The following is a 24,823-nucleotide window of genomic DNA, read 5'->3' as shown; positions in this document are numbered from 1 at the left end:
AGTTCTTCATTACATTGAATTTGCTAATATCATGAATCAATCTTATATCCCTTGAGATTTAACACTTAATGCGAGTGTTAAATACCAGTCTTTTAAATACCAGATCTATTTCTTAATACCAGCATTAATAAAGGAATCATTATTTACTACGTGGCTCCAACAATTCAACCAGCAGTGAACGGCAGCACACTTAAAGAATAATGTTCTGGTTATCATGTGACTAACTCACAGAACATCTTGAACAAAGTAAGTTATTTTCATAGAGCAACTCCATAAAAATGATATTCTTGGGCCTCCCTGGTGGCGCAAGTGGTTGAGAGTCCGCCTGCCGATGCAGGGGATACGGGTTCGTGCCCCGGTCTGGGAGGATCCCATATGCCGCGGAGCGGCTGGGCCCGTGAGCCATGGCCGCTGAGCCTGCGCGTCCGGAGCCTGCGCGTCCGGAGCCTGTGCTCCGCAACGGGGGAGGCCACAACAGTGAGAGGCCCGCATACCGCAAAAAAAAAAAAAAAAAAAATGATATTCTTTAAGACTGCTGGCTTTCAGCTATCAGGGTTACCTGCCCACGATAATTTAATGTTCCAAGTAATTTTATTCCCCATAGACAATCATAATTTTGATCTTTATGTGCATCACTGTTGAATGCAACCTTAAGAGCAGCAAGAAAACACCTATATCCCATTCCACGGTTCTCTAGAAAAAGAATACCTACTCTTAGCTTAGGATATGCTCTTACCTTAGCAAAAAGGTGATCCCTATATTGTTGTTGAGTAACAAAATGTTTATAACATACTACGCAAGCAAAAGAACTGATGAAAGGTCCATGCAGTGTAATTGTTGGATCACATGGAGAGTGATCAAACCTACTCAGCAAAAGAGAGGTAACATTAGAAAATCTGACATTCTAGGGGCAGAACTATGTTGCTTCATTTGTTAAGCTAGACACACACACACACACATTCAGGACTTTACACTTTTTCTACTGAAATATTAATGTTCTTTATATTCAAGAAATATCACGTGGTTCCCATATGCCATGCAATCTCTTCAAACAGTGACCAACAGCTTTACATTTCATAAAAGTGCCCAAGATCCAATAAAATGGATTTAAGCATGTCTTGCCAAACTGGTAAACTTCCAGTTTGAAAACTGTACAGCCATCATCTGTTCCTTCTTGCTTTATTTACCATAAAACTCACAAATAATTGTAAATGAACCACTGGAATAATAATCTCATGGCAAGATTTCTGGCACACACCTATTTCCTAAAAATGGCTTTTAATCCTTTTAATGTCGTTTTAACCATTTAACAAATTTGTGTCATTTAAAACTGCCTCAGAGACTTTTTTAAAATACTTAAAATATAGTTATCTGTAGAATGCTGAAGCCCCTCCAGAAGGCTCTAAGAGTAAGGTAAGGCGTAAGTAGGGTGAGACATCTGGAAAAGAGAGGGCTTAGAGCTCCAAACTCTCAATTCCCATCTTTAAACTATGAGAAGGGGAGACTGAAGATAAGACTATTTAATGCCTTTAATATTGCCTTCCCTTGATATTTACTTTCTCAAGCTCTACTATTCAAAAATTCAGTAAATTAATAAGATGGATTTCATAAATAGAACATTTATTGTTAACTTTGGTACATTTGGTTTGCCTTTAGCATTTATTTTGTAATGCTAAACTAGCTTTCTTTAGGCTAGCCCAAATATCTGCAAGTGCTTTGTGTCTCTTCAAATTTGCTAAATGCTGGATTTTCTAATGGACTGCATTTCTCTAAAACTGATCCAAATGCATATCAATGCAAAAAGGCTGGTCAGAATTTTATGAGACATATTAGGATTGAGTATCACTAAAATAATCTGATTTCAAGCCTTCTAGGAAGCCTAAGAAATGTAAATTAGAAAAAATTATATCATAATAGCACAGAACAATGAGTTTGGAATATAAAGCTATAATCACAATGGCAGAGGTGCATCACGCTTTCATTTCATCTTCAGCATCCACTATTCTGAATATCACACTTACCTTTTCAAATGTCCTAAGAGAAGGTGCCCATTATCGAACTGCTTGTTACAGTGCATTATGGGACATGAAATTGGCTTCCCAGACACTTGTATTTGGCCTCCTCTTCGGAACGAACCTTTTGTTCCAGAATTAATTGTGCCTGTTTTGAGTCCTGCATCATTGGAATATAAATTCTTAAGTTTCTATTTCAGATACTTGTCCTTTGGACTGGTAATCAGAATTATGAAAAAACAATGAAAAACATGTGCAGCATCAACTGGGTGATCCTACTTGTAATTAGGTGTTTACAAACTTTCTTATAAAAGGTACAACAACCTACAAGTAAATAGCTATTTGGGACAAGGGAAGCCGTTAACATCCCCAAGTAACATTACCTGAGGAAAAAAACTGTTCCCTTAAGTTCAACAGCCAGGAAACATCAAAGATGGAATATATTAGAAAACCAGTTGCTCTACAGAACCCCTATTCCTGCCTCCCTTCTTTTCATTTATGCAAGTTGGCCAAGATTTTTTCTTCTAATTCTTATTTTCTCTTTTAACTATCTTAAACACATCGTAAGGTTTAGTTATATTATAGAGGATCTGGGTTCTATGAATATTATGTCAAACAATGTAACTGGGAGGGCGGGAAGGAGTGAAGAGGACAGAGAGACAAGGAGAATGCCTGAATTATCCCTTTATCCTGGTCCATTCTTCATCCCTTTTCTTTCTTTATAATCTTGGTCTTAACAGTCACATAACTTTCTAGACTTAGCCAAATTTTCTTCCCAGGCAAACTCCCAATACATGTTACACAATGAAAAATTTAGAGTTATGTTGTATAAACAAAGAATTGTAAAAACTGCCAGGAGGATTCTAATATATACTCTAGATAGTTTATTATCTTTTATTATTATTTCTTGTAAATTGTTTCACTCAAATACCTTGAATATTTCATACAACAAAAAGCTGTGTATTTATCTTTATGGCAATTTCTACGAAGTCCCTAAGCATTTAACTAGAATAAATGTTATTCCTTTAATATCATCTAGTTAAGATCCCCAAATGGTTATATATGTTGAAGGTTTCCATGCTTTTCTGCTGTTTATGGGGGAAATGCCTCTATTAAATGCTGCCAAAATGCTTATAAATGTGTTCTACCAATAAACAACGACTAACATAGCATTAATCATATTAAAAGAGGCATTAACAACAATATACTTTTTTATCTTTAATTTTTAAATGCAGTCAGAATTATAATAATTTTTATTTACTGTCCATCCACATTCCAGGTGTTGCCTATTAAAACCTTTATTTAGCCAAACAGAGGTTCTGGATAAAAATCAAAGTGGAGAAAACAAGCCAGAAAGAAAATAAGCTTTATCTATGGAAAGGCAAAATACAGAGAGATTTAAACAGCTCTTTTCCTTAAATAGTACAGAGTGTTGTTTTTAAATTACTAAGTATTCAAATGTGTGGAAACTGGCCTAACTATAAAAGTCTATAAAAAATAAAAGATGGATTTCCAGTTTGAGTAATTATAAAGTACTCAAAGTATTTCTAATCAAAGAACTGAATTATAATGGTTGGATACTTTGGAACAGATTGAAGAAGTCCCTTAATGCTACTGAGAAGTAGAATCTCACTTTTTATAATTGACGAGAACAATGCCATCTCTATTCTCCCCAGCTCTCCTCTCCTCAAAGATCTCAGCATTCTCTGTGTGGAACGGCACCACACCAAGTATAGCCCAATGCTAAGGCAGCTGTGCTAGCAAAAGACCCCAGACTTCAGCGTTACGGAGTGGCAGGGACCAAGTACAAAGATAAAACAATCACATAAAAAGAGCATAACTAAAGACCTTAACTCAAGGCACAAGATTATCAGCCACCACTGAACCAGATGTCACCTGAAGTGACTGATACAATACCACATCTTGCAAAGAATCCTAAAGACACAGCTAAGTGACTCATTTGTTCCCCGAAATATATAAACAGATGCTCATGAATTCAATTTACAATGAACTAAAATATTGTGACAATCTGGAGGCCAGGGATTAGGCCTAAAGGGACATATTACTGGCCCAGCAATCATTCTAGACAAGACTTGAAAGTGTTAGATTCATGAGATGAACGATTTTTACAAAAGATCTTGTAGATTGAGCCTTGTAGTTCTAGCCCATTTTCCTATCAAAATCACGTAGGACTCTTCCCAAATCTACAGATGCCCTAGAATTATCTCTAGCGGTGAGGCCCAGACATGGGTATTTAAGACTCCCAGGTGATTCTGATGCAGCTAAGGACCATAATTTCTAAGTATTTTTCCTAAAGTAGGTCTGGAATGCCAAACAATTCTTTTCTTTAGTTGAATGACAGTCACATTTGGTACCCGAGTTCTAGGCTTCTTTTCTGTGTTCATATGCAAATCCTACAGCCCACTCTTGTATAATATTCAACCAATACTTATTGGACATCTTTATGCTGAGGCTTCTTCTTAGGCACTGACACTGAAAAGGATTAATAAGCCTTAGTCTCTGTCCCCACGGAGCATATAAATCTGGTAAAAGACACAGACACGTAAACTTATCAATGCAACTTAACAGGGAAGAAACTATTTGAGAGAAATGACTACAGCACTGTGGGATCAAAGACAGCTGAACAACCAAACTTATGCAGACTAAATAAACCTAGCAACTTCTAGTATTGAATGTTATCCGTAGGGCTAACCCCATAGGCAACTAAGAAGAATAAAAGAGGAAAGGGTATTTAAAAAGGAGGATGGGGCACGGTGGGAGTTTGCCAGGCACAAACACATTGGGAGATAAGAACAAAATACAGTTTCAGGGAGTGGCCAAGTGTTAAAATATCTACAAATTATTGGAATTATTTTAAAAGTGGCAATTTGATTCTATTCAAAGAAAAGCCCTCTGAAAACTACAGAATAAGATACCTAGGTTCAAAGTTGAGCACTGCATACATAGATATTTTTAAGACTTTTTGTAATTAAACTTTCTGCTGGATTAAATCCACAGCTAAGGTTTCTGTGGATATCCCAAGCCTTTAAGGGCTCAGTGGGTCTTCTACAAGACAAGCTAGAAAAGCTGCCATGGTGGCTCTTAAAAATTCTACCAAATTATCTGGTAGGAGAAAACACTGCACAGTGACTCTTCCAGGAATTTCAGGTCTGCAAAGAGTTAGCAATGAAGAAGCTACCCACTGCTTTAGATGAGCCTCACACATGGACATTTCCTTAACAAAGTATCTACACAGGCTGCACTGACAAATACGTAAATGCTAATCCTTTCCATCTCAGCTTAAATTCCACTTCCTTAGAGAAGCCTGACCTCAAGTAACCTGTTACACGCCCTCCCATAGAGGGTAATAACTAGGAGACATAGGAATGAATAAATGATCAGCTCAAGGATTACTCATACTCAAAATACACTTTTGCCAAAGTAGGAAGACAACTGGTAAAGTAGGCCTTCTGTTAAGTATTACTGAACTAAATTTCAATACTTTATATACTTAGTAGCAACTGAGTAAAACAGACACAATGCTTTAAGGCTTTAGGGAAGCTTGGTAATCTTAGTTCCACTCTGATCTCTAAAGAATACCTACCTGGCATTTTTAACCATTGGTCCACACACAGTCTCGCTGCTTCTGTATCAGAATGTCCTCGAATAAATTCCAATTCTTGTAACCCATGAGCATGTTGAAAATCTATTTTTTCCTAAAGATATTAAGAAAAAACTCAATTAACCTATGGTTACTAATCCGGTTTCCTTAAGAAAATGATTTTGTCACAACAGCGATCAGAAAATATTGATTATCCTTTATCCCTGTAACTCCACACCTAGAACTCTATCTTAAAGAGGTAAGTCAAACCAAAGGTTCATGCTCTAAGATGTTGATCCCAATGTCATCTACATTTGCACAAAGTTTGCAACAAATTAATCTCCAACAATAGGGTACCATTTAAGTAAATTACGGTGTGTACATTTCATGAAAGTCATTAGAAACACTAACAAAACTTTTTCATTGAAGCAGAAATATACTTTTGATATCAAGTGGGTCACCAAATAGTATTAAACAAATAAGGCCAAATATAAACAAAGATTATTTCAAGCTATATGTAACTCTATCTGCAGAGAGGGAAAAGGCAGAAAATAAATATGATAAATGTCAATTGCTATCTCTGGAATGGAAATATGAATTATTATTTTCATCTTTAACCTTTTTTACATTTTCCTTCAAATTTTCCATATATAGTCTGAAGTATACAGAAGCCTATTAAATATTTGTTCAGTGAATAGTATAAGAGCAGACACACATTAGTACTTAAAATGTGCCAGTATAAAGCATCTATTGCGTCTAAATCAAAGGCTGGCAAACTTTTTCCATAAAAGGCCACAGTGTAAATATTTTAGGCTTTGCAGCCCATATAGTCTCTTTTGCAACTACTCAACTCTGCTGCTGCGGCATGAAAACAGCCATAGATAATATGTGAACAAATGGGCATGGCTATGTTCCAATAAAATTTTATTTATAAAAACAGGCAGTGGGCTAGTGCCAACCACTAAACTAGATGCTTTAGACTGTTACAGTCTCTAAATCTTTCTAGTTATGTTACTGATAAAGCTATTTGCATACTCTAATCATGCTGTATTTAACAAGTAACACTTATTAACCACTTACTACGTGCCAGGCACTATTCTAAAAGCATCTTAGATCTAATTCTCACAATAACTCTATGAGATTGGTATATTATTGTTCCCATTTTATGATGGGAAAACTGAGGCACATGAAGGTCAAATAAATTGCACAAGGATAAATAACAATGCCAGGATTTAAGCTCTCATTCTCCAATCTGATTCTAGAATCCATTCACTTAACCAGTACAGTAAGTCCCCTACACACGAACCTTCAAAGATGCGAGCTTTCAAAGATACGAATGTATGTTTGCATGTCCAGTCAAGTAAGTTAGTTCATGAGTCTGGCGTACATTGTCACATGTGTGCATACTCTACAACTGGTTGTGATTTTGTGTACTTTACTGTACAGTATTGTATAGAGTATGGTAGTACAGTATCTGTATTTCAAGCCCAGGATCTCCTCCAGTCAGTAACTCTTCTTGCCTGTTCACTCGATGCCAGCCCCTGTATGCCATCTGTTGTACTGTACTACTGTACTTTTCAAGGTGCTGTACTGTAAGATTTTAAATGTTTTCTTTATATTTTGTGTTTGCTTGTTTCTTACATATTATTTGTGTGAAAAGTATTATAAACCTATTACAGTACAGTACTATATAGCCGATTGTGTTAGTTGGGTACGTAGGCTAACTTTGTTGGACTTACGAACAAATTGGACTTATGAACGCGCTCTCAGAACGGAACTCGTTCATAAGTAGGGGACTTACTGTACAACATACTGTGTCTCAAAAAGGTTGTTAAAAAGAAATCACAAATCCACAAATGCTGGATTTGCAAGAAATAGACCAGAATATTGAATGACCTACTTATCACTATAATAGGATCTTCTATCAGCAAGGGTAAGTAGGGGGACAGGGAGATTCAAGATTTTACTCTGAAAAAAATCTTCTACACAACTTTGTTCTAAGTATGGCCATAGAATACTAATTTTCCAAAGATGTTAATATGCATTATATACATTTTAAAAAATTCTCTTAATCAAATTAAGTATAGAACCACTGGTTTCAATACAGAGTTCAAAAGGTCCCTTCTGTGCAGGACTTCCAAAACCTTGAAGTGCTAACACACATGTGATTTTCCTTACAGTGAATACACAGTATCCCAACTTGATAAGTCACCAAATTACCTTTTTTTTTTTCTCAAAGTGTATCCTATAGGATCAGTGCTCTGGATAACATGCCATGGGAAACAAAATTAGTTTATCCAAAGAAAGTAATATGGCAAGGCTCTGGTAGACTATAAAGACATTTTCTTATGTACAAAATTAAACCATCTATCAGAGTTCCTTACAAAAATCTTTTAAAAAACACCTGAAAATAAATATAATTGAGATTAAATATTACTATATGCCAGCCAATAGCCTACTTATTTTAAACTACTGTCAGTAATTAAAAATAAGCAGGCTTTTTAAAAAGAAAGTTCTCTGGCATTTCTTACAATAGAATTTGAACTCTGTAGCCATACGTAGTCAATGATCAAAAAACATTTGCTGGCTAAAATCACCCCCAAATTAGTCATCCTTTTCCTGTCACCCAGCTATTTCCACACACATTAGGGGTACATCCCTTCATGCAAGTCATCTTAATTCCTGGAATATCAACAAGCAAAGCTGGTAACTGATCAACTAGTCAAGCACAACACATTATCTCTGAAAGTGATTTATCCAGTGAAGATTTTAACAAATTTTCTTTAAAACCTTTCCATCACAAAAGATGGGACAATCCACTCTAACAGTGAGACACCAACAATTCACAAAGGCCTAGAAGAGCTGGAAGACATTTTCTACTATATTTTTAGTCACAGTTAACACCTACTAAAATTCTGCAAGAATTAGTTTTACTTTAGTTTCATTATCTTCCTTTCGGGTAGTTTTGTTTTCTTTTTGTTTTCTGTCACCTAGTTTTAAAAAACAAGTTATATATAAGGAGAATCAAACAAGAAAAAAATCATGAATGGATAGCAAAAAACAAGCTAAAGTATCTGTGTGAGTCAGTTTCTTTCTTAGAAAAGAATGAAATCTAGATAAATTTATTCTTTACAACTGGATAAACAAGAATTTCAAAGTTTAAAAAAACTTTCTCAAATGCTAAGGTGAAGTCTTTAATACAATGAATGAACATTTACATGGGTAAAAGCTGAAACTACCCTTGAGAAAAACCCTACCTGTCACAGTGACTAACAGATTCTGAACTCATCTCAAATGCTTTATTACCTATGTGGTGTTAACACATCTGTAACATCTGATCTGGGAAAAGAAGTGAGCATACTGAAAAAATGGGCAGAAAAGGGGGACAACTTGCAAACCACTCCTTTCTCAAAGAGACTTTGCCCATGACCCATAAATAACACACTTAACATAGTCTGGGGAAAGGATCTTCCTTAAAATTGAATAGTGTTTTTGTTGTCATTTGTTTCTATGTATTTTTTTATTTCTTCTTTGATTTCTTCAGTTATCTCTTGGTTATTTAGTAGCGCACTGTTTGGCCTCTATGCATTTGTGTTTTTTACAGTTTATTTTTCTGTAATTAATTTCCAATCTCATAGCGTTGTGGTCAGAAAAGATGCTTGATACAATTTCAACTTCCTTAAATTTTCCAAGGCTTGATTTGTGACCTAAGATGTGATCTATCCTGGAGAATGTTCTGTGTGCACTTGAGAAGAAAGTGTATTCCACCACTTTCAGGTGGAATGTCCTATAAATAACAATTGAATCTATCTTGTCTACTGTTTCATTTAAAGCTTGTGTTTCCTATTTATTTTCTGTTTGGATGATCTGTCCATTGGTGTAAGTGGGGTGTTAAAGTCCCCTACTATGAATGTGTTACTGTTGATTTCCCCTTTTATGGTTGTTAGCATTTGCCTTATGTATTGAGGTGCTCCTATGTTGGGTGCATAAATATTGATAATTGTTATATCTTCTTCTTAGACTGATCCCCTGATCATTATGTAGTGTCCTTCCTTATATCTTGTAACAGTCTTTATCTTAAAGTCTACTTTATCTGATACGAGTATTGCTACTCCAGCTTTCTTTTGATTTCCATTTGCATGGAATATCTTTTTCCACTCCTTCATTTTCAGTCTGTATAGTCCCTAGGTCTGAAGTGGGTCTCTTGTAGACAGCATATACATGGGTCTTGTTTTTGTATACATTCAGCCAGTCTGTGTCTTTTGGTTGGGGCCCTTAATCCATTTACATTCAAGGTTATTATCGATATGTAGGTTCCTATTACCATTTTCTTAATTGTTTTGGGTTTGTTTCTGTGGGTCTTTTTCTTCTCTTGTGCTTCCTGCCTAGAGAAGTTCCTTTAGCACTTGTTGTACAGCTGGTTCGGTGGTGCTGAATTCTCTTCCTTTTGCTTGTCTGTAAAACTTTTGATTTCTCTATTAGATCTGAACGATATCCTTGCTGGGTAAACGTAATCTTGGTTGTAGGGCTTTTTCTTTCATCACTTTAAGTATATCCTGCCACTCCCTTCTGGCCTGCAGAGTTTCTGCTGAAAAATCAGCTGATATCCTTATGGGGATTCCTTTGTATGTTATTCTTTGCTTTTCCCTTGCTGCCTTTAATTTTTTTTCTTTGACTTTAATTTTTGTTAGTTTGATTAATATGTGTCTTGGTGTATTTCTCCTAGGGTTTACCCTCTATGGGACTCTGCACTTCCTGGACTTGGAGGACTATTTCCTTTCCCATGTTAGGGAAGTTTTTCACTATAATCTCTTTGAATATTTTCTCAGACCCTTTCTTTTTCTCTTCTTCTTCTGGGACCACTATAATGCGAATGTTGGTGTGTTTAGTGTTGTCCCAGAGGTCTCTGAGATTGTCTTCAATTCTTTTCATTCTTTTTGTTTTCTTCTGCTCCTTGGCAGTTACTTCCACCAATCTACCTTCCACCTCACTTATTCATTCTTCTGCCTCAGTTATTCTGTTACTGATTCCTTCTAGTGTATTTTTCGTTTCAGTTATTGTGTTGTTCATCTATGTTTGTTTTTTCTTTAGTTCTTCTAGATATTTGTTAAACATTTCTTGCATTTTCTCAATCCGTGCCTCCATTCTATTTCCAAGATTCTGGATAATCTTTACTATCATTACACTGAGGTCTTTTTCAGGTAGGATGCCTATTTCCTCTTCAGTTATTTGGTCTTGTAGGTTTTTACTTGCTCTTTAATGTGTGACACGTTTTTTGTCATCTCTTTTTTTTTTTTTGATGGGTGGGACTGTGTTCCTGTCTTAGAAGTTGTTTGGCCTAAGGCTTCTAGCACTGGAATTTGCAGGCTGTTAGGCAGAGCTCGGTCTTCATGCTGAGATGAGGACCGCTGGGAGACCTCACTCTGATGAATATTCCCTGGGGTCTGAGGTCCTCTGTTAGCCCAGTAGTTCAGATTCAGAGGCCCAAAACCTATGGGACACAGCAAAAGCAGTTCTACGAGGGAAATTTATAGCAATTCAAGCTCACCTCAAGAAAGAAGAAAAATCTCAAATGATCTAACCCTACACCTAAAGCAACTAGAGAAAGAAGAATGAAGAAAACTCAAAGTCAGTAGAAGGAAAGAAATCATAAAGATCAGAGAAGAAATAAATGAAATAGAAATGAAGAAAACAGTAGCAAAGAATAACCAAACTAAAAGCTGGTTCTTTGAGAAGATAAACAAAATTGATAAACCTTTAGCCAGACTCATCCAAAAAAGGGGGGGGGGCGGACACAAATCAATAAAATTAGAAACAAAAAAGGAGAAAACACAACTGACACCGCAGAAATACAAAGGATTATAAGAGACTAGTACAAACAACTGTATGCCAATAAAATGGACAACCATGAAAAATGGACAAATTCTTGGAAAGGTATAATATTCCAAGACTGAACGAGGAAGAATTAGAAAATATAAACAGACCTATCACAAGGAATGAAATTGAAACTGTAATTAAAAATCTTCCAACAAACAAAGGTCCAGGACCAGATGGCTTCACAGGCAAATTCTATCAAATATTTAAAGAAGAGCTAACACCGATCCTTCTCAAACTCTTCCAAAAAACCGCAGAGGGACAAACACTCCCAAATTCGTTCTACAAGGCCACCATCACCCTGATACCAAAACCAGACAAAGATGTCACAAAAAAAGAAAATTACAGACCAATATCACTGATGAACATAGATGCAAAAATCCCCAACAAAATACTACAAACAGAATCCAACAGCACATTAAAAGGATCATACACCATGATCAAGTGGGATTTATCCCAGGAATGCAAGGATTCATCAATATATGCACATCAATCAATGTGATACACCATATTAACAAATTAAGGAATAAAAACCATATGGTCATCTCAGTAGATGCAGAGAAAGCTTTTGACAAAATTCAATACCCATTTATGATAAAAACTCTCCAGAAAATGGGCATAGAGGGAACCTACCCCAACATAATTAAGGCCATGTATGACAAGCCCACAGCAAACATCATTCTCAATGGTCAAAAACTGAAAGCATTTCCACTAAGATCAGGAACAAGACAAGGATGTCCACTCTTGCCCCTCTATTCAACATAGTTTTGGAAGTCCTAGCCATGGCAATAAGAGAAGGAAAAGAAATAAAAGGAATACAAATTGGAAAAAAAGAAGTAAAACTGTCACTGTTTACAAATGACATGATACTATATATAGAAAATCCTAAAGATGCACCAGAAAACTACTAGAACTAATCAATGAATTTGGTAAGGTTGCAGGATACAAAATTAATGCACAGAAATCTCTTGCATTACTATACGCTAACAAAAAATCAGAAAGAGAAATTAAGGAAACAATCCCATTTACCATAGCAACAAAAAGAATAAAATACCTAAGAATAAACTTACCTACGGAGGCAAAAGACCTATACTCAGAAAACTATAAAACACTGATTAAAGAAATCAAAGATGACATAAACAGATGGAGAAATATACCATGTTCTTGGATTGGAAGAATCAGTATTGTGAAAATGACTATACTACCCAAAGCAATCTACAGATTCAGTGCAATCCCTATCAAACTACCAATGGCATTCTTCACAGAATTAGAACAAAATATTTCACAATTTGTATGGAAACACAAAAGACCCCAAATAGCCAAAGCAATCTTGAGAAAGAAAAACAGAGCTAGAGGAATCAGGCTCCCCGACTTCAAACTATACTACAAAGCTACAGTAGTCAAAACATTATGGTACTGGCAAAAAAAATAGAAATACAGATCAATGGAACAGGACAGAAGCCCAGAGATAAACCCATGCACAATATGGTCACCTAATTTATGACAAAGGAGGCAAGAACAATACAATGGTGAAAAGACAGCCTCTTCAATAAGTGGGGCTGGGAAAACTGGACAGCTACATGTAAAACAATGAAATTAGAACAATACTGAACACCATATACAAAAATAAACTCAAAACGGATTAAAGACCTAATGTAAGAGCAGACACTATAAAGCTCTTATGAGAAAAACATAGGAAAAACACTCTGAAATAAACCACAGCAAGATCTTGTTTGACCCACCTCCTACAGTAATGAAAATAAAAACAAAAATAAACAAATGGGACCGAATTAAACTTAAAAGCTTTTGCACAGCAAAGGAAACCAAAAACAAGACGAAAAGACAACCCTCAGAATGGGAGAAAATATTTGCAAATGAAGCAACGGACAAAGGATTAATCTCCAAAATATATAAACAGCTCATGCAGCTCAATATTAAAAAAGCAAACAACCCAATCAAAAAATGGGCAGAAGACCTAAATAGACATTTCACCAAAGAAGACATACAGATGGCAAAGAGGCACATGAATAGATGCTCAACATCACTAATTATTAGAGAAATGCAGATCAAAACTACAATGAGGTATCACCTCATATGAGTCAGAACGGCCATCATCAAAAAATCTACAAACAATAAATGTTGGAGAGGGTGTGGAGAAAAGCGAACCCTTTTGCACTGTTGGTGGGAATGTAAATTGATACAGCCACTATGGAGAAGAGCATGGAGGTTCTGTAAAAAAACTAAAAATAGAATTACCATATGACCCAGCAATCCCTCTACTGGGCATACACCCTGAGAAAACCATAATTCAAAAAGACACATGTACTCCAATGTGCATTGCAGCACTATTTACAATCGTCAGAACATGGAAACAACCTAAATGTCCAATGATAGATGAATGGATGAAGAAGTTGTGGTATGCATATACAATGGAATATTACTCAGCCATAAAAAGGAACAAAATTGGGTCATTTTTAGAGATGTGGATGGACCTAGAGTCTGTTATACGGAGTGAAGTAAGCCAGAAAGAGAACAACAAATACCGTATATTAACGCATATTACGTGGAATCTAAAAATGGTACAGAGGAACCTATTTGTAGGGCAGGAATAGAGATTGTGAGAATGGACTTGTGGACACAGTGGGGGGAACAGGAGGGTGGGACGAATTGAGAGATTAGGTTTGACATAAATATACTACCGTGTGTAAAATACATAGCTAGTGGGAACCTACTGTATAGCACAGGGAGCTCCTCTTGGTGCTCTGTGATGACCTAAATGGGTGGGTGGGAGGGAGGTCCGAGAGGGAGGGGAAACAGGTATACACATAGCTGATTCACTTCATCGTACAGCAGAAATTAACACAACATTGTAAAGCAATTTTGCTCCAAAAAAAAAAGATTTGATCATAATGAAACTAACACAACACTGTAAATCAACTACACTCCAGTAAAAATTAAAAAAAAAAAAATTGAATAGTGTCTCTACTAGGAAAGAAAGAATCTTTTAAAAAGTATCACTAATTTGGGCTTCCCTGGTGGCGCAGTGGTTAAGAATCCACCTGCCAATGCAGGGGACACGGGTTCAAGCCCTAGTCCAGGAGGATCCCACATGCCGCGGAACAACTAAGCCCGTGCTCCACAACTACTGAGCCTGCACTCTAGAGCCCGCAAGCCACAACTACTGAGCCCATGTGCCACAACTACTGAAGCCTGTGCGCCTAGAACCTGTGCTCCGCAACAAGAGAAGCCACTGCAATGAGAAGCTCGCGCACCGCAACAAAGAGTAGACACCACTCGCCACAACTAGAGAAAGCCCACGTGCAGCAACGAAGACCCAACACAACCAAAAATAAATAAAAGTATCACTGATGTATTAAGCATTTTAAACATACAATTAGAATACTATGCTCTAATTTAACTGGTATTACATTATAAAGTTTAAAGTCCCCAAACAAAGCTACTTCTAAATTTAAAGAAGACTAATGTATTCTACATTAGATTAGGAGATACTAAAACAGAGGCAACAGAAATATATAAATTCCTTTATAATAAGCAATGGAACAAGGAATCAAAAACATACAACGTAAAATTATGCCATGATTTCTATTTCCATTTTTAAACTCCCAGTAGGATTTTTTTTTACCCAACTTGCCAACATTCTACTCCTAACAGACATTTGGCAATATTGGGGGAGTTCTTTAAGGTAATTTCATTTGGTGCCTTCTAAAGCAAGTCAAGGGACTTCCCTGGCGGTCCAGTGGTTAAGACTTCGCCTTCCAATGCAGGGGGTGCGGGTTCGATCCCTGATTGAGGAGCTAAGATCCTACATGCCTCATGGCCAAAAACCAAAACATAAAACAGAAGGAATATTATAACAAATTCAGTAAAGACTTTAAAAATGGTCCACATCAAAAAAAAATCTTAAAAAAATAAATAAAGCAAGTCAAGGTTTTAAAAGGTTTATATCATGCAAGAGTCTAAATTAGGCTTCATTTTCCACGTAGTAGCTCTTCTACCACACTAATTCAATAATCTGAAGGGAGAGGCTGAAGTGAAAGTGGTCTGGCTCTACTTAGTAGAAAATAACCTTTCAACAGCTTATATCTACAGAAGCCCTAATAAACTGTGATAAAGTAACTAGAAACCCTTAACTGCTCACCAGCTTAAGGAATCCCATGATTTTTAATTCCCAAAAGTAAAGTCCACTTAATTCTATTTTTTCTTTTTTTGTCTGTATACATATATGAGTAGAATCCAACAAACAAAAACAGATGTAAAAGGCCGTCATGAATTACTACTAACTCAGTGAGCTATGTAGACTTCATGCTGATCTTGGATCCAATTATACATTTTTTGATTATACAAGCACCTCTTTAACTTTCTTATAAACAACTCTATAATCTGGTAAAATATCAATTAAAACAGCCACATACCCTGAATGCTCTATTCTTCTCTTCTTTCTGCTGTTTCTCCACTTCGACATGGCGGGCTAGACGAGCCAGAGTCAAGGCGACTTTATCCTTCTGATGGTCAATATGGTCTTTATGCTTAATGTTATCCTATAATTGACAAAACAAGTTTCATTCCTTCTAGTTAACAAAATTAGCTTTGGAATAACATATATCCACTTACCAAAGAGTTACTGTACTAAAGAAGTATGGATACCAATGGGGGAAAGAGGCTGGGGGTGTGTGATGAATTGGGAGATTTATACACTAATATGTATAAAATGGATAACTAATAAGAACCTGCTGTATAAAAAAATAAATAAAATAAAATTCAAAAATTCAAAAAAAGAACTATTTACTTCTTTTTAATTTAATTTTTATTTTATATTGGAGTATAGTTGATCTACAATGTTGTGTTAGTTTCAGGTGTACAACAAAGTGGTTCATTTATATTGATACATATATCCATTCTTTTTCAGATTATTTTCCCCCACAGGTTATTACAGAATATTGAGTACAGTTCCCTGTGCTATACAGTGGGTCCTTGTTGATTAAGGAACTAATTACTTTTATCATTATCAAATTTCTAAGAACCTGTCTTGTTTGTTTTATATTTTAAAATTGTGGTATTTTGTAGGACAGCCAGTCACCCACCAGCATCTTTGTTTTTTGAAAAGTTACATAACCTATTAATCATCCTTATTTACTTTATAATCATCTGGATATTGAAAAGTTTGGCACTGCTTTGCTCTGAGCCTATAAGGTAATGCCAAGCCATTGGTCCACCCCCTAAAAGTCTAATAGCACCAACCCCCTTGGTTCCGGCTTTTCAGCAATTCCTGGACAGTATTTACATAAGAAAAATTATTGATTAAAAAGAATAGCTCTTACTTCTGTTTTCTGGCTCAACATTTAAGGAATGAGCTTAGAAGTCACCACTCCATCCTAACAAGTAAAAAGCTTGAAACAAACTGTAAAATTAACAGCCTCTCTTAGATCCACCATAGAAGTGAGGTCACAGTGTAAGTGACTGATGCAAAAATGGGAGAGACAGAGGGGCAGATACAGAGAATCACAACTGAGTGGAGGAGGAACCCACAGGTGGAAACCTCAGCGGGACCACTGCTGGGGAGGAAAACCTGAACTGTAACTGACCAAGTGCTGGAAGCTCAGTGTGGACAAGTATTAACAAGACTTAAACTCCAGGGGGACCCAGTCAAGGAGGGGGACCTTACTCTTTTTGTGAGTTTACCTTCAGAAGCTCTACCAGGTTCTCACAGTGACGACTGGAGAAAACTCCCACCATGTTTCCAGCAGGCGGAGAAGAAAAGTAAGCATTTCGAAATATGTCAGAGCGTTGTCCTTAACGATGCCTGGTCTCAAGAGAAACTACTTCAAGAGAGCCTGACCGACCTGGGAGACGGGAAATAGGCCATTTCAGGCCACTGCAGCTACCCTCCCAGGTGAGGGGAAGGCCTGAGAAGCACCGCCGGGGTTCCCAGTCCAGGCGCACAGGCTCTCCAAGGCTGAGACCAGTCACACAGAGCACCAGCCTTACCACACATCACTAAAGGCCTGTTTACCAAACTTCCCTTGACCCACGACAGCACGTCCAACTTTCAAAGAGAAAATTACAAGGACACCAAAGGGCAAAAAACACAGTTTGAAGAGTCAGAGCGAGCAAAGAATGGTAGACCTGGCAAAGATGCTGGAATTATCAGACCAGGAATTTAAAACCACCATGATCACTATGCTGAGGGCTCTGATGGAAAAAATAGACAACTTGTAAGAACAGATGTGTAATGTAAGAGAGATGGAAATCCTAAGAGACAACCAGAAAGAAATCAGAGATCAAAAACACCACAACAGAAATGAACAATGCCTTTCATGACTCACCAGCAGACTGTACACCACCAAGGAAAGAATCTGCATGCCTGAGACTATGTCAACAGAAACTTCCAAAACTGGAAGACAAAGAGAAAAAAGACTGAAAAAAAAAAAAAAAAAAACCCAGAATATCCAAAAACTGTTACAAAAGATGTATGCATAATGGGAATACCAGGGGAAGAAAGAGAGAAAGGAACAGATGAACTATTTGACGCAATAACGACCAATAATTTCCCCAAATTAATGTCACACACCAAACCACAAATCAAGGAAGAAATAAAACCCTCTTTCTTTGCAGATGAAATGTTCTTCCTAAGAAAAACAACATGCAAATAAACCAAACAGTAGTTAGGAGTGAAGTAACCTGTGTTATGAGATATTTATAACAGCTTTATTCATAAACTTTATTTGTAACAGCTTTATTCATAAGCAACAAAGCACCTTTAGTAGGTTAATTGATAAATAAACTGTATACATCCAGATGATGGAATATTATTTAGTGCTAAAAAGAAATGAGCCACCAAGCCATGAAAAGACATGGAGGAAAACCTAAATACATATTACTAAATGAAAGTAGCCAATCTGAAAAGGCTATTTACTGTATGGTTCCAACTATATGGCATCCTAGAAAAGGCAAAACTATGGTGACAGTAAAAAAAGATCAGTGGTTGCCAGGGGTTAGGGGAGAGGGAGGGATGAACTGGCAGGGTACAGAGGATTTTTAGGGTAGGAAATCTATTCTATATGACACTATAAACGTAGATACCTTATTACATTTGTCCAAATGCATAGAATGTACAGCACCAAGAGTGAACCCTAATACAAACTACAGACTTTGGGTGATAACGTGTCACCACAGGCTCACTGATTATTCCCAATGTACTACTATGTTGGGGGCAGTTGATAATGGGGGAAGTTTTATTGAGGGGTGGGGAGGTATATGGGAGATCTCTTCCTTTTTTTTTTTTTTTTTTTTGCTGTGAACCTAAAACTTTTCTAAAACATAAACTCTATTAAAAATGTTTTTCTAGGGCTTCCCTGGTGGCACAGTGGTTGAGAATCTGCCTGCCAATGCAGAGGACATGGGTTCGAGCCCTGGTCTGGGAAGATCCCACATGCCGCGGAGCAAATGGGCTCGTGAGCCACAATTACTGAGCCTGCGCGTCTGGAGCCTGTGCTCCGCAACAAGAGAGGCCACGACAGTGAGAGGCCCGCGCACCGCGATGAAGAGTGGCCCCCACTTGCCACAACTAGAGAAAGCCCTCGCACAGAAACGAAGACCCAACACAGCCATAAATAAATAATAAATAAATTTAAATCATATGGGCTTCTATTAAAAAAAAAAATCTTTTTCTAGGGACTTCCCTGGTGGTCTAGTGGGTAAGACTCCACGCTTCCAATGCAGGGGGCCAGGGTTCGATCCCTGGTCGGGGAACTAGATCCCGCGTGCGGCAACTAAGAGTCCGCATGCCATAACGAAGATCCCGCATGTCACAACTAAGACCTGGCGCAGAATGAATGAATGAATGAATGAATGAATGAATGAATAAATAAATAAATAAATAAATAAATTTTAAAATGTTTTTCTACCAGAAAGATTGTGTTACTAAAATATATCCCTTTTTAGGCAAATCAATTATATATGTACAACCCAAATTTTATCTAAATTGGGATAGAGTTGCATCAACCAAATCAAACAGCAGGTGTGATTTTCCAAGTACACAGAAGTTCCACTGAAGTGAGCATATATAACAAGGCAGAGGTGGTATTTTTAGTACAAGGTTACATCATTGCAGTAAAGAATGTTCACAGGATCACTTTGGGTAAAAGTAGTCCCAAACTAACTTTCTGACCACTTGGCCAGCCTATACCATTGCACCAGGTAGTAGGTGGCATCTTAGCAACTTCAAAATGTCCTTTTACAAGTCATAGGACAATGCAGCTTATTAAAAATGATAGTCATAAAAATTCATTTATCTGAGCTCTGATCCTGAGATAAGTTTATCTCTTTGTCTTAAAAGCAAATGAAATTTACTCTTTGGGAAGATAAAAAATTAATCTCTTTAAAATGTGGGTACTACCTTGAGAAGGAAATGTAGAGTAGATTCTAAAAGAATTTTTAATTTAAAGAAGTTAACAGTATTTAAACATGGACCTAGAGTGTGTTAGTTTTCCGGACAGAGATGACATTTTATTTAAGTTTTAAACGCTAGCAAAAGTCATGCTTGGAAGGCCAGGTAAACCAAGGTCATGTTAACACATGAGGCAGACGAGGTGCAAATTAGGATTTACTGACAAAATATGTTGTTGTGTCACAACAATGTGAATATTCTGGAGACAGGAAGAAGGCCATGTTTTGGGTTAATTAAGGTTAATTAAGGTAATTAAGGTAATCCTAACCCAGGAAGTTACCTTGAATTGATGGTTCCACTATCATTTTACTTTTTCCCAAACCACGACAAAATAACCATTCTGAATTACTTCTCAAGTTATACTCATTCAGGAAAACTTTACATAATATTTATTCTTCTTAAAGTTTACATTAAAGCACAAGTAATGATCCTCTGATTTACACTGTAAATATAAACTCTGGATGCAAAGCTAAATGAAAACTAATGCCAGAAATACAGCAATTATATATCCTACAGGAAAAAGTTTTAGTAATCCACTAGTCAAAATATAAGTATGCTCCTAAAACTTTACTCCCTTCAAGCTATACACATATGCTAGGAAGATAAATTATTTAGCCCTTTAATCAACATTTAAACTTTTGTTTGGATCTCTTCAACTTCATTCTAAAATTAATCTCTAGCCCTAGAACTTTACCTTTTAAAGGTCAAGTAAGTATAACCTGTTGGTATTATTAAGTTGTTAAAATTATTTTTCTTATATTTAGCTATCAGTAGCCTGTTGTCTTTTATTTAACTATATGGTTATGTCAATAACAGGATTACTTATGTTATTTCCAATTAATTCTGCTGATCTGTTTATTAACTTTCATGACTTTGAAGGGCTCAAAAGACCTTATGGTCCTGATGCTGAAAACAAAAGGCATTCAGAATTGTGTTTGGTCTCCTTCTCCTTCCCCTCTAAGGTGGGTTCATTTCCAGAAAAAAAAAAGAAAAAAAGAACTCTGGCTACCTACATTGAAAGCAGAAAAGCAGATCTGAAAGACAATCAGTTGGGAGTAGATGAAAAGAAACGGTAGCTAGAGAAAGGAAGAACTTTAACTTTGAAATCTTTGCCATTTAAAAATGACAAAATGGAAATACTTTAAACAAGAATGTGTTAAAGAGGAAAGGAATTAAGCATGTGCAGCAGGGTGATATTCATTTGATATTTTTCCATCACAAACTTGGGTTTGGGGATCAAGGTTGCTGGTTAAAGCCAGGCATGAGTAATAGGTTATCTATGAACACTCACTCTCTCCAGAAAGCCAAGTCCCTGGGATTTCCATTGTTAGTGATCCAAAATGAGGGCTGGCCTCAGATCTCACTGAATTACATTCTTCTGTGGTTCTGGAAGAACATATCGGCATTGGAAAAACAGAGGGATCATTGATATTAAAATGCATGTTAGCAATTTAACCCATTAGGTCACAGAAGGCCTTATTTTGCACAGAAGTTTAACTGTTAATTCAAAGGATCAATATGTTCAGAAATAAATTTTAACTGATCAGAACACGGGGGGAAAACTTACTGCAGGCCACCTTGTTACTGACCCAACTGCAGAACCAAAGCTACAGTACTGTCAGAATATGGGCAGAAAGTGAACTGATTTCAGGCTACATGAAAATGTCTTAAATGTTTCCTGTAGAACTAAGATGAAAAGGGGCCAATATATCTTTCAGTTTGCGAATTTCCACCATTCTGTTAGTGCCACAATGCTGAATTGTAATTTAATGTGAAATCACAAAATTCCAGGACTCTTCTTAGGCTAGATTTGCCTATCTCCCCCAAAGCCTATAGTCTAAAGAAGCTTTTAGGCCTTTGGAGTTTTTCTAAGGAAGGTCAGGCTTTCAGATATGTAACTTCTCAAACTAGAAATGGAATTGGCTCCCAATGGTAAGAATAATGGGCTCTCAGTTTCATTTCGAATGTTAGCAGCTACAGATCTTCAGTCATCCTTCTTGAAGCACTTGTTGTGATTACCCTGGATTAACTTCTATATTAAATACTACTAAAGAGTAATATTAAAGAGTCCACAATGATAGCAAATGACCAGCAAGAAAGTGTAACCGCTCAGTTATCTGGGGGGAGAAGCATAGGAAAGGTAAGTCCTAAGAAATATATTGGGGAGGGGAGAGTCTCTATTTCCCTCTCTCCCTCTCTCCCTCTCTCTCTCTCTCTATATATATAATTTTGGCTGTGCCACATGGCATGCAGGATCTTGTTCCCTGGCCAGGGATCAAACCCGCACCCCCTGAAGTGGTAGCATGGAGTCTTAACCACTGGACTACCAGGGAAGTCCCTATTTGCCAATATTTTAGATCACTTCTCTGAGTCAGTTTTTCTTCCATACCCACCCCCTCCCCTTGGGGAAGTTTGTGGGGTCCTAACAATTAAGGAGAAAGCTGTAAAGCCAGAAAAGATTAAAAAGCAGATTCTAGTTCAGTCCCTATGAAATTTTTTTTAACTAAAATGATGGTTTTGAAAAATGGGAAGCAGAGGTATGATTCCAATGACATAGTCCAACATACCAAAATCCGTGGGTGATCAGGAGTTGGAAGGTTACAAAATGAGGGCCACACTGGGTACAGGAAGGAAAGCTGTTCCAGAACCTCAGAAGCCAGGTTAATATGGCCTTTCCCTGCAACCCTGTCTATGCTCACCCCTTGACACTATGAAATTCTTATGTACAAAGCAAATTTGGGTTGTGTCCTAGAAATGACAGCAGATTAAGGATACTAGTTATATCTGAGTGCACATATCCATGAAAGCTAAGCATATTTAGGAGAAAATAAGCAAGAATTCTTCTGTTTTACAGGACAAAGTTTATCTTTTAATGGAGCTTGGCAGTCACAGCAAAAATTCCAAGTCCAGAAATAGATAACTTGGGCGGGAAGGGAAGAGGGCTTTCTTCTGGTATCTAATCTGTAATAGTGGGATTCAGTGGGTCTCTATAATTGGGGAGGGGACAGGGGAGGAAGGAAAGCCTGATATAGGATTCCCTTCTTTTGTCAAGTAAGGGTATTTTTTAAAAAGGAACTAATATCAATGGTCAGCATTGTGACTTTTCATTTCATAAGAATGAAGACACAAACTTGAGCTAACACTTCAAAATTTCCCTCAGTAGTCTCATTATTGAATAAACTTAACCTTGTGAAAACTAGTTGCACTGTCCTGATTTTTCCCTTTTTGCTACAGACAAATAACCACTTCAAACTTGAAATCAGTTCAAGTGAACGTGAAACCGGTTCTGACCATGAACTCACAATCTTGCTCATAAAAGATCATCAGGAATAATGTCCAATGAGAATTCCACTATTTAGGCAAAAATTTTACCAAAGCAATTAATGAATACTTTCATATACTAATCAAGTTTAATGAGCTAACAAAGATTTCCTGGAAACTATTAAAATTTCTAACATTGCTATGAAACTGTGACCTGCTATGTGAACCATAAACTAAATGCATACCAAATCTTTAAATAAGCAAATTAATGACACAGCACAAAATCCCACGTCAATGAAGCTATAACGTATATATTTCAATGTCTTTTTTCCATATCATTTGTATTTGTTTTTAAGTGAAAATGATCCCATTTTTTGTAAAAATAATTTAGAAGAGACCAAATCTAGAAGGCTATAAATCAAAATGTTAACAGTAGTTATTTCTGTCTAGAGGATTTCTTTTTCCTTTTTTAATCTTTATTTTCTAATATTTCTGCATTTGAATATGCCATAAAATTGTTAAGAAAATTTTAATTACTAATGAACAAGACTGTATAAAGACAAAAAGTCTCGAGGATCTCAATCTTTTTTTTTGGAAATGTAACGAATTTGGCTTAAATCACTACTTTTTGCCTTTTAAAAATATAAGTTTAACATCTATCCTTCATAAATGCAAATGGAAACTTTGTCTCTAAAAGGAACATAATCTTGTATTTAACTTTTTCCCTCCAAGTTTCTTTTTGTATCTAGAAGTGCAGTGACTGGATTACGTTATTGCCCAAACATAACAGAAACATATTAATCAAGAATTAGGGCAAGTCATTTTCAGTTCAACAGGCTGAACAGAATTCCTGAAACAACTGCTTTACTTCATACAAGCTCCAGTTTCAAAGCCTGCTTCTCATTGCCCATCACTACAAAGCTTGGGTCTCTAGTTTGGTCTTATGAGGTTTACACTCCCAGAATAAGTTCTGTTTACCAGAATCTCCTTGTACCCACCTTAGAACTGAAACCACACCCCAAATAACATTTTGAAAAGCAACAATTTTTCTCAAGAATTTTATATTCAAATACAGATAGAACAGAAGAGATAAACACAGCAAAGCTGTACAATATTTATTTACCATCTCCAGCAGCAAAGCTTTAAAACCAGGAAACCACCCTTTTGTACAAAGCAATCTCCTTCCCACCCCCAAACTGGTTATTGTTTACAAATACAAAGTACATGGAACATATGCCTTATAGGAACAAACTTTAAAACATACATATAGATATACACCATTCTGTAAAGTACTATTCAGTGAAGAAGGCTCGTACCACCAAACCTCTTCAATAAGATTCTTCCTACAATGTCTTTTGGGTTAATTACCAATATCTGTATTTGTAAAACTCCCCTCCTAGGCAGAATGATTTTGATTCTCTTTAGACACAGGACCCCCCCCCCAACCCCCAAAAAACAACCTTGGAACTTAGGAGAATTTTTTAGTATCTCCTACTATGAAGCTGTGACAAAACAAAAGGGAGTTACAATGTTTCAACCCTGAGTGCCACTGCTCTACCTCTGGCACAGTAAGAAAAGAAAGAATTGTGGAGAGAGATAAGAAAAGGT

General features: G+C 36.7%; 1 protein-coding gene across 2 annotated transcripts in view; it reads right to left on the bottom strand.

Moving 5' to 3' along the window:
- The window catches only part of ZNF451 (zinc finger protein 451), a 97,573-nt gene that overhangs the window by 54,245 nt on the left and 18,505 nt on the right, over nucleotides 1–24,823 (bottom strand). For both annotated transcript variants that reach the window (XM_060109608.1, XM_060109607.1), the window contains exons 4-7: nucleotides 15,921–16,046; nucleotides 5,617–5,728; nucleotides 2,022–2,172; nucleotides 737–863 (exon numbers count right to left, since the gene is read on the bottom strand). In XM_060109608.1, the coding sequence (XP_059965591.1) occupies nucleotides 737–863; nucleotides 2,022–2,172; nucleotides 5,617–5,728; nucleotides 15,921–16,046 (516 nt within the window). The remainder of the gene's footprint in view (nucleotides 1–736; nucleotides 864–2,021; nucleotides 2,173–5,616; nucleotides 5,729–15,920; nucleotides 16,047–24,823) is intronic.

The sequence above is a fragment of the Mesoplodon densirostris genome, chromosome 10, assembly GCF_025265405.1.
Source record: "Mesoplodon densirostris isolate mMesDen1 chromosome 10, mMesDen1 primary haplotype, whole genome shotgun sequence".
NCBI classification, from domain to species: domain Eukaryota; kingdom Metazoa; phylum Chordata; class Mammalia; order Artiodactyla; family Ziphiidae; genus Mesoplodon; species Mesoplodon densirostris.
This window is presented reverse-complemented; position numbering and strand designations above follow the sequence as displayed.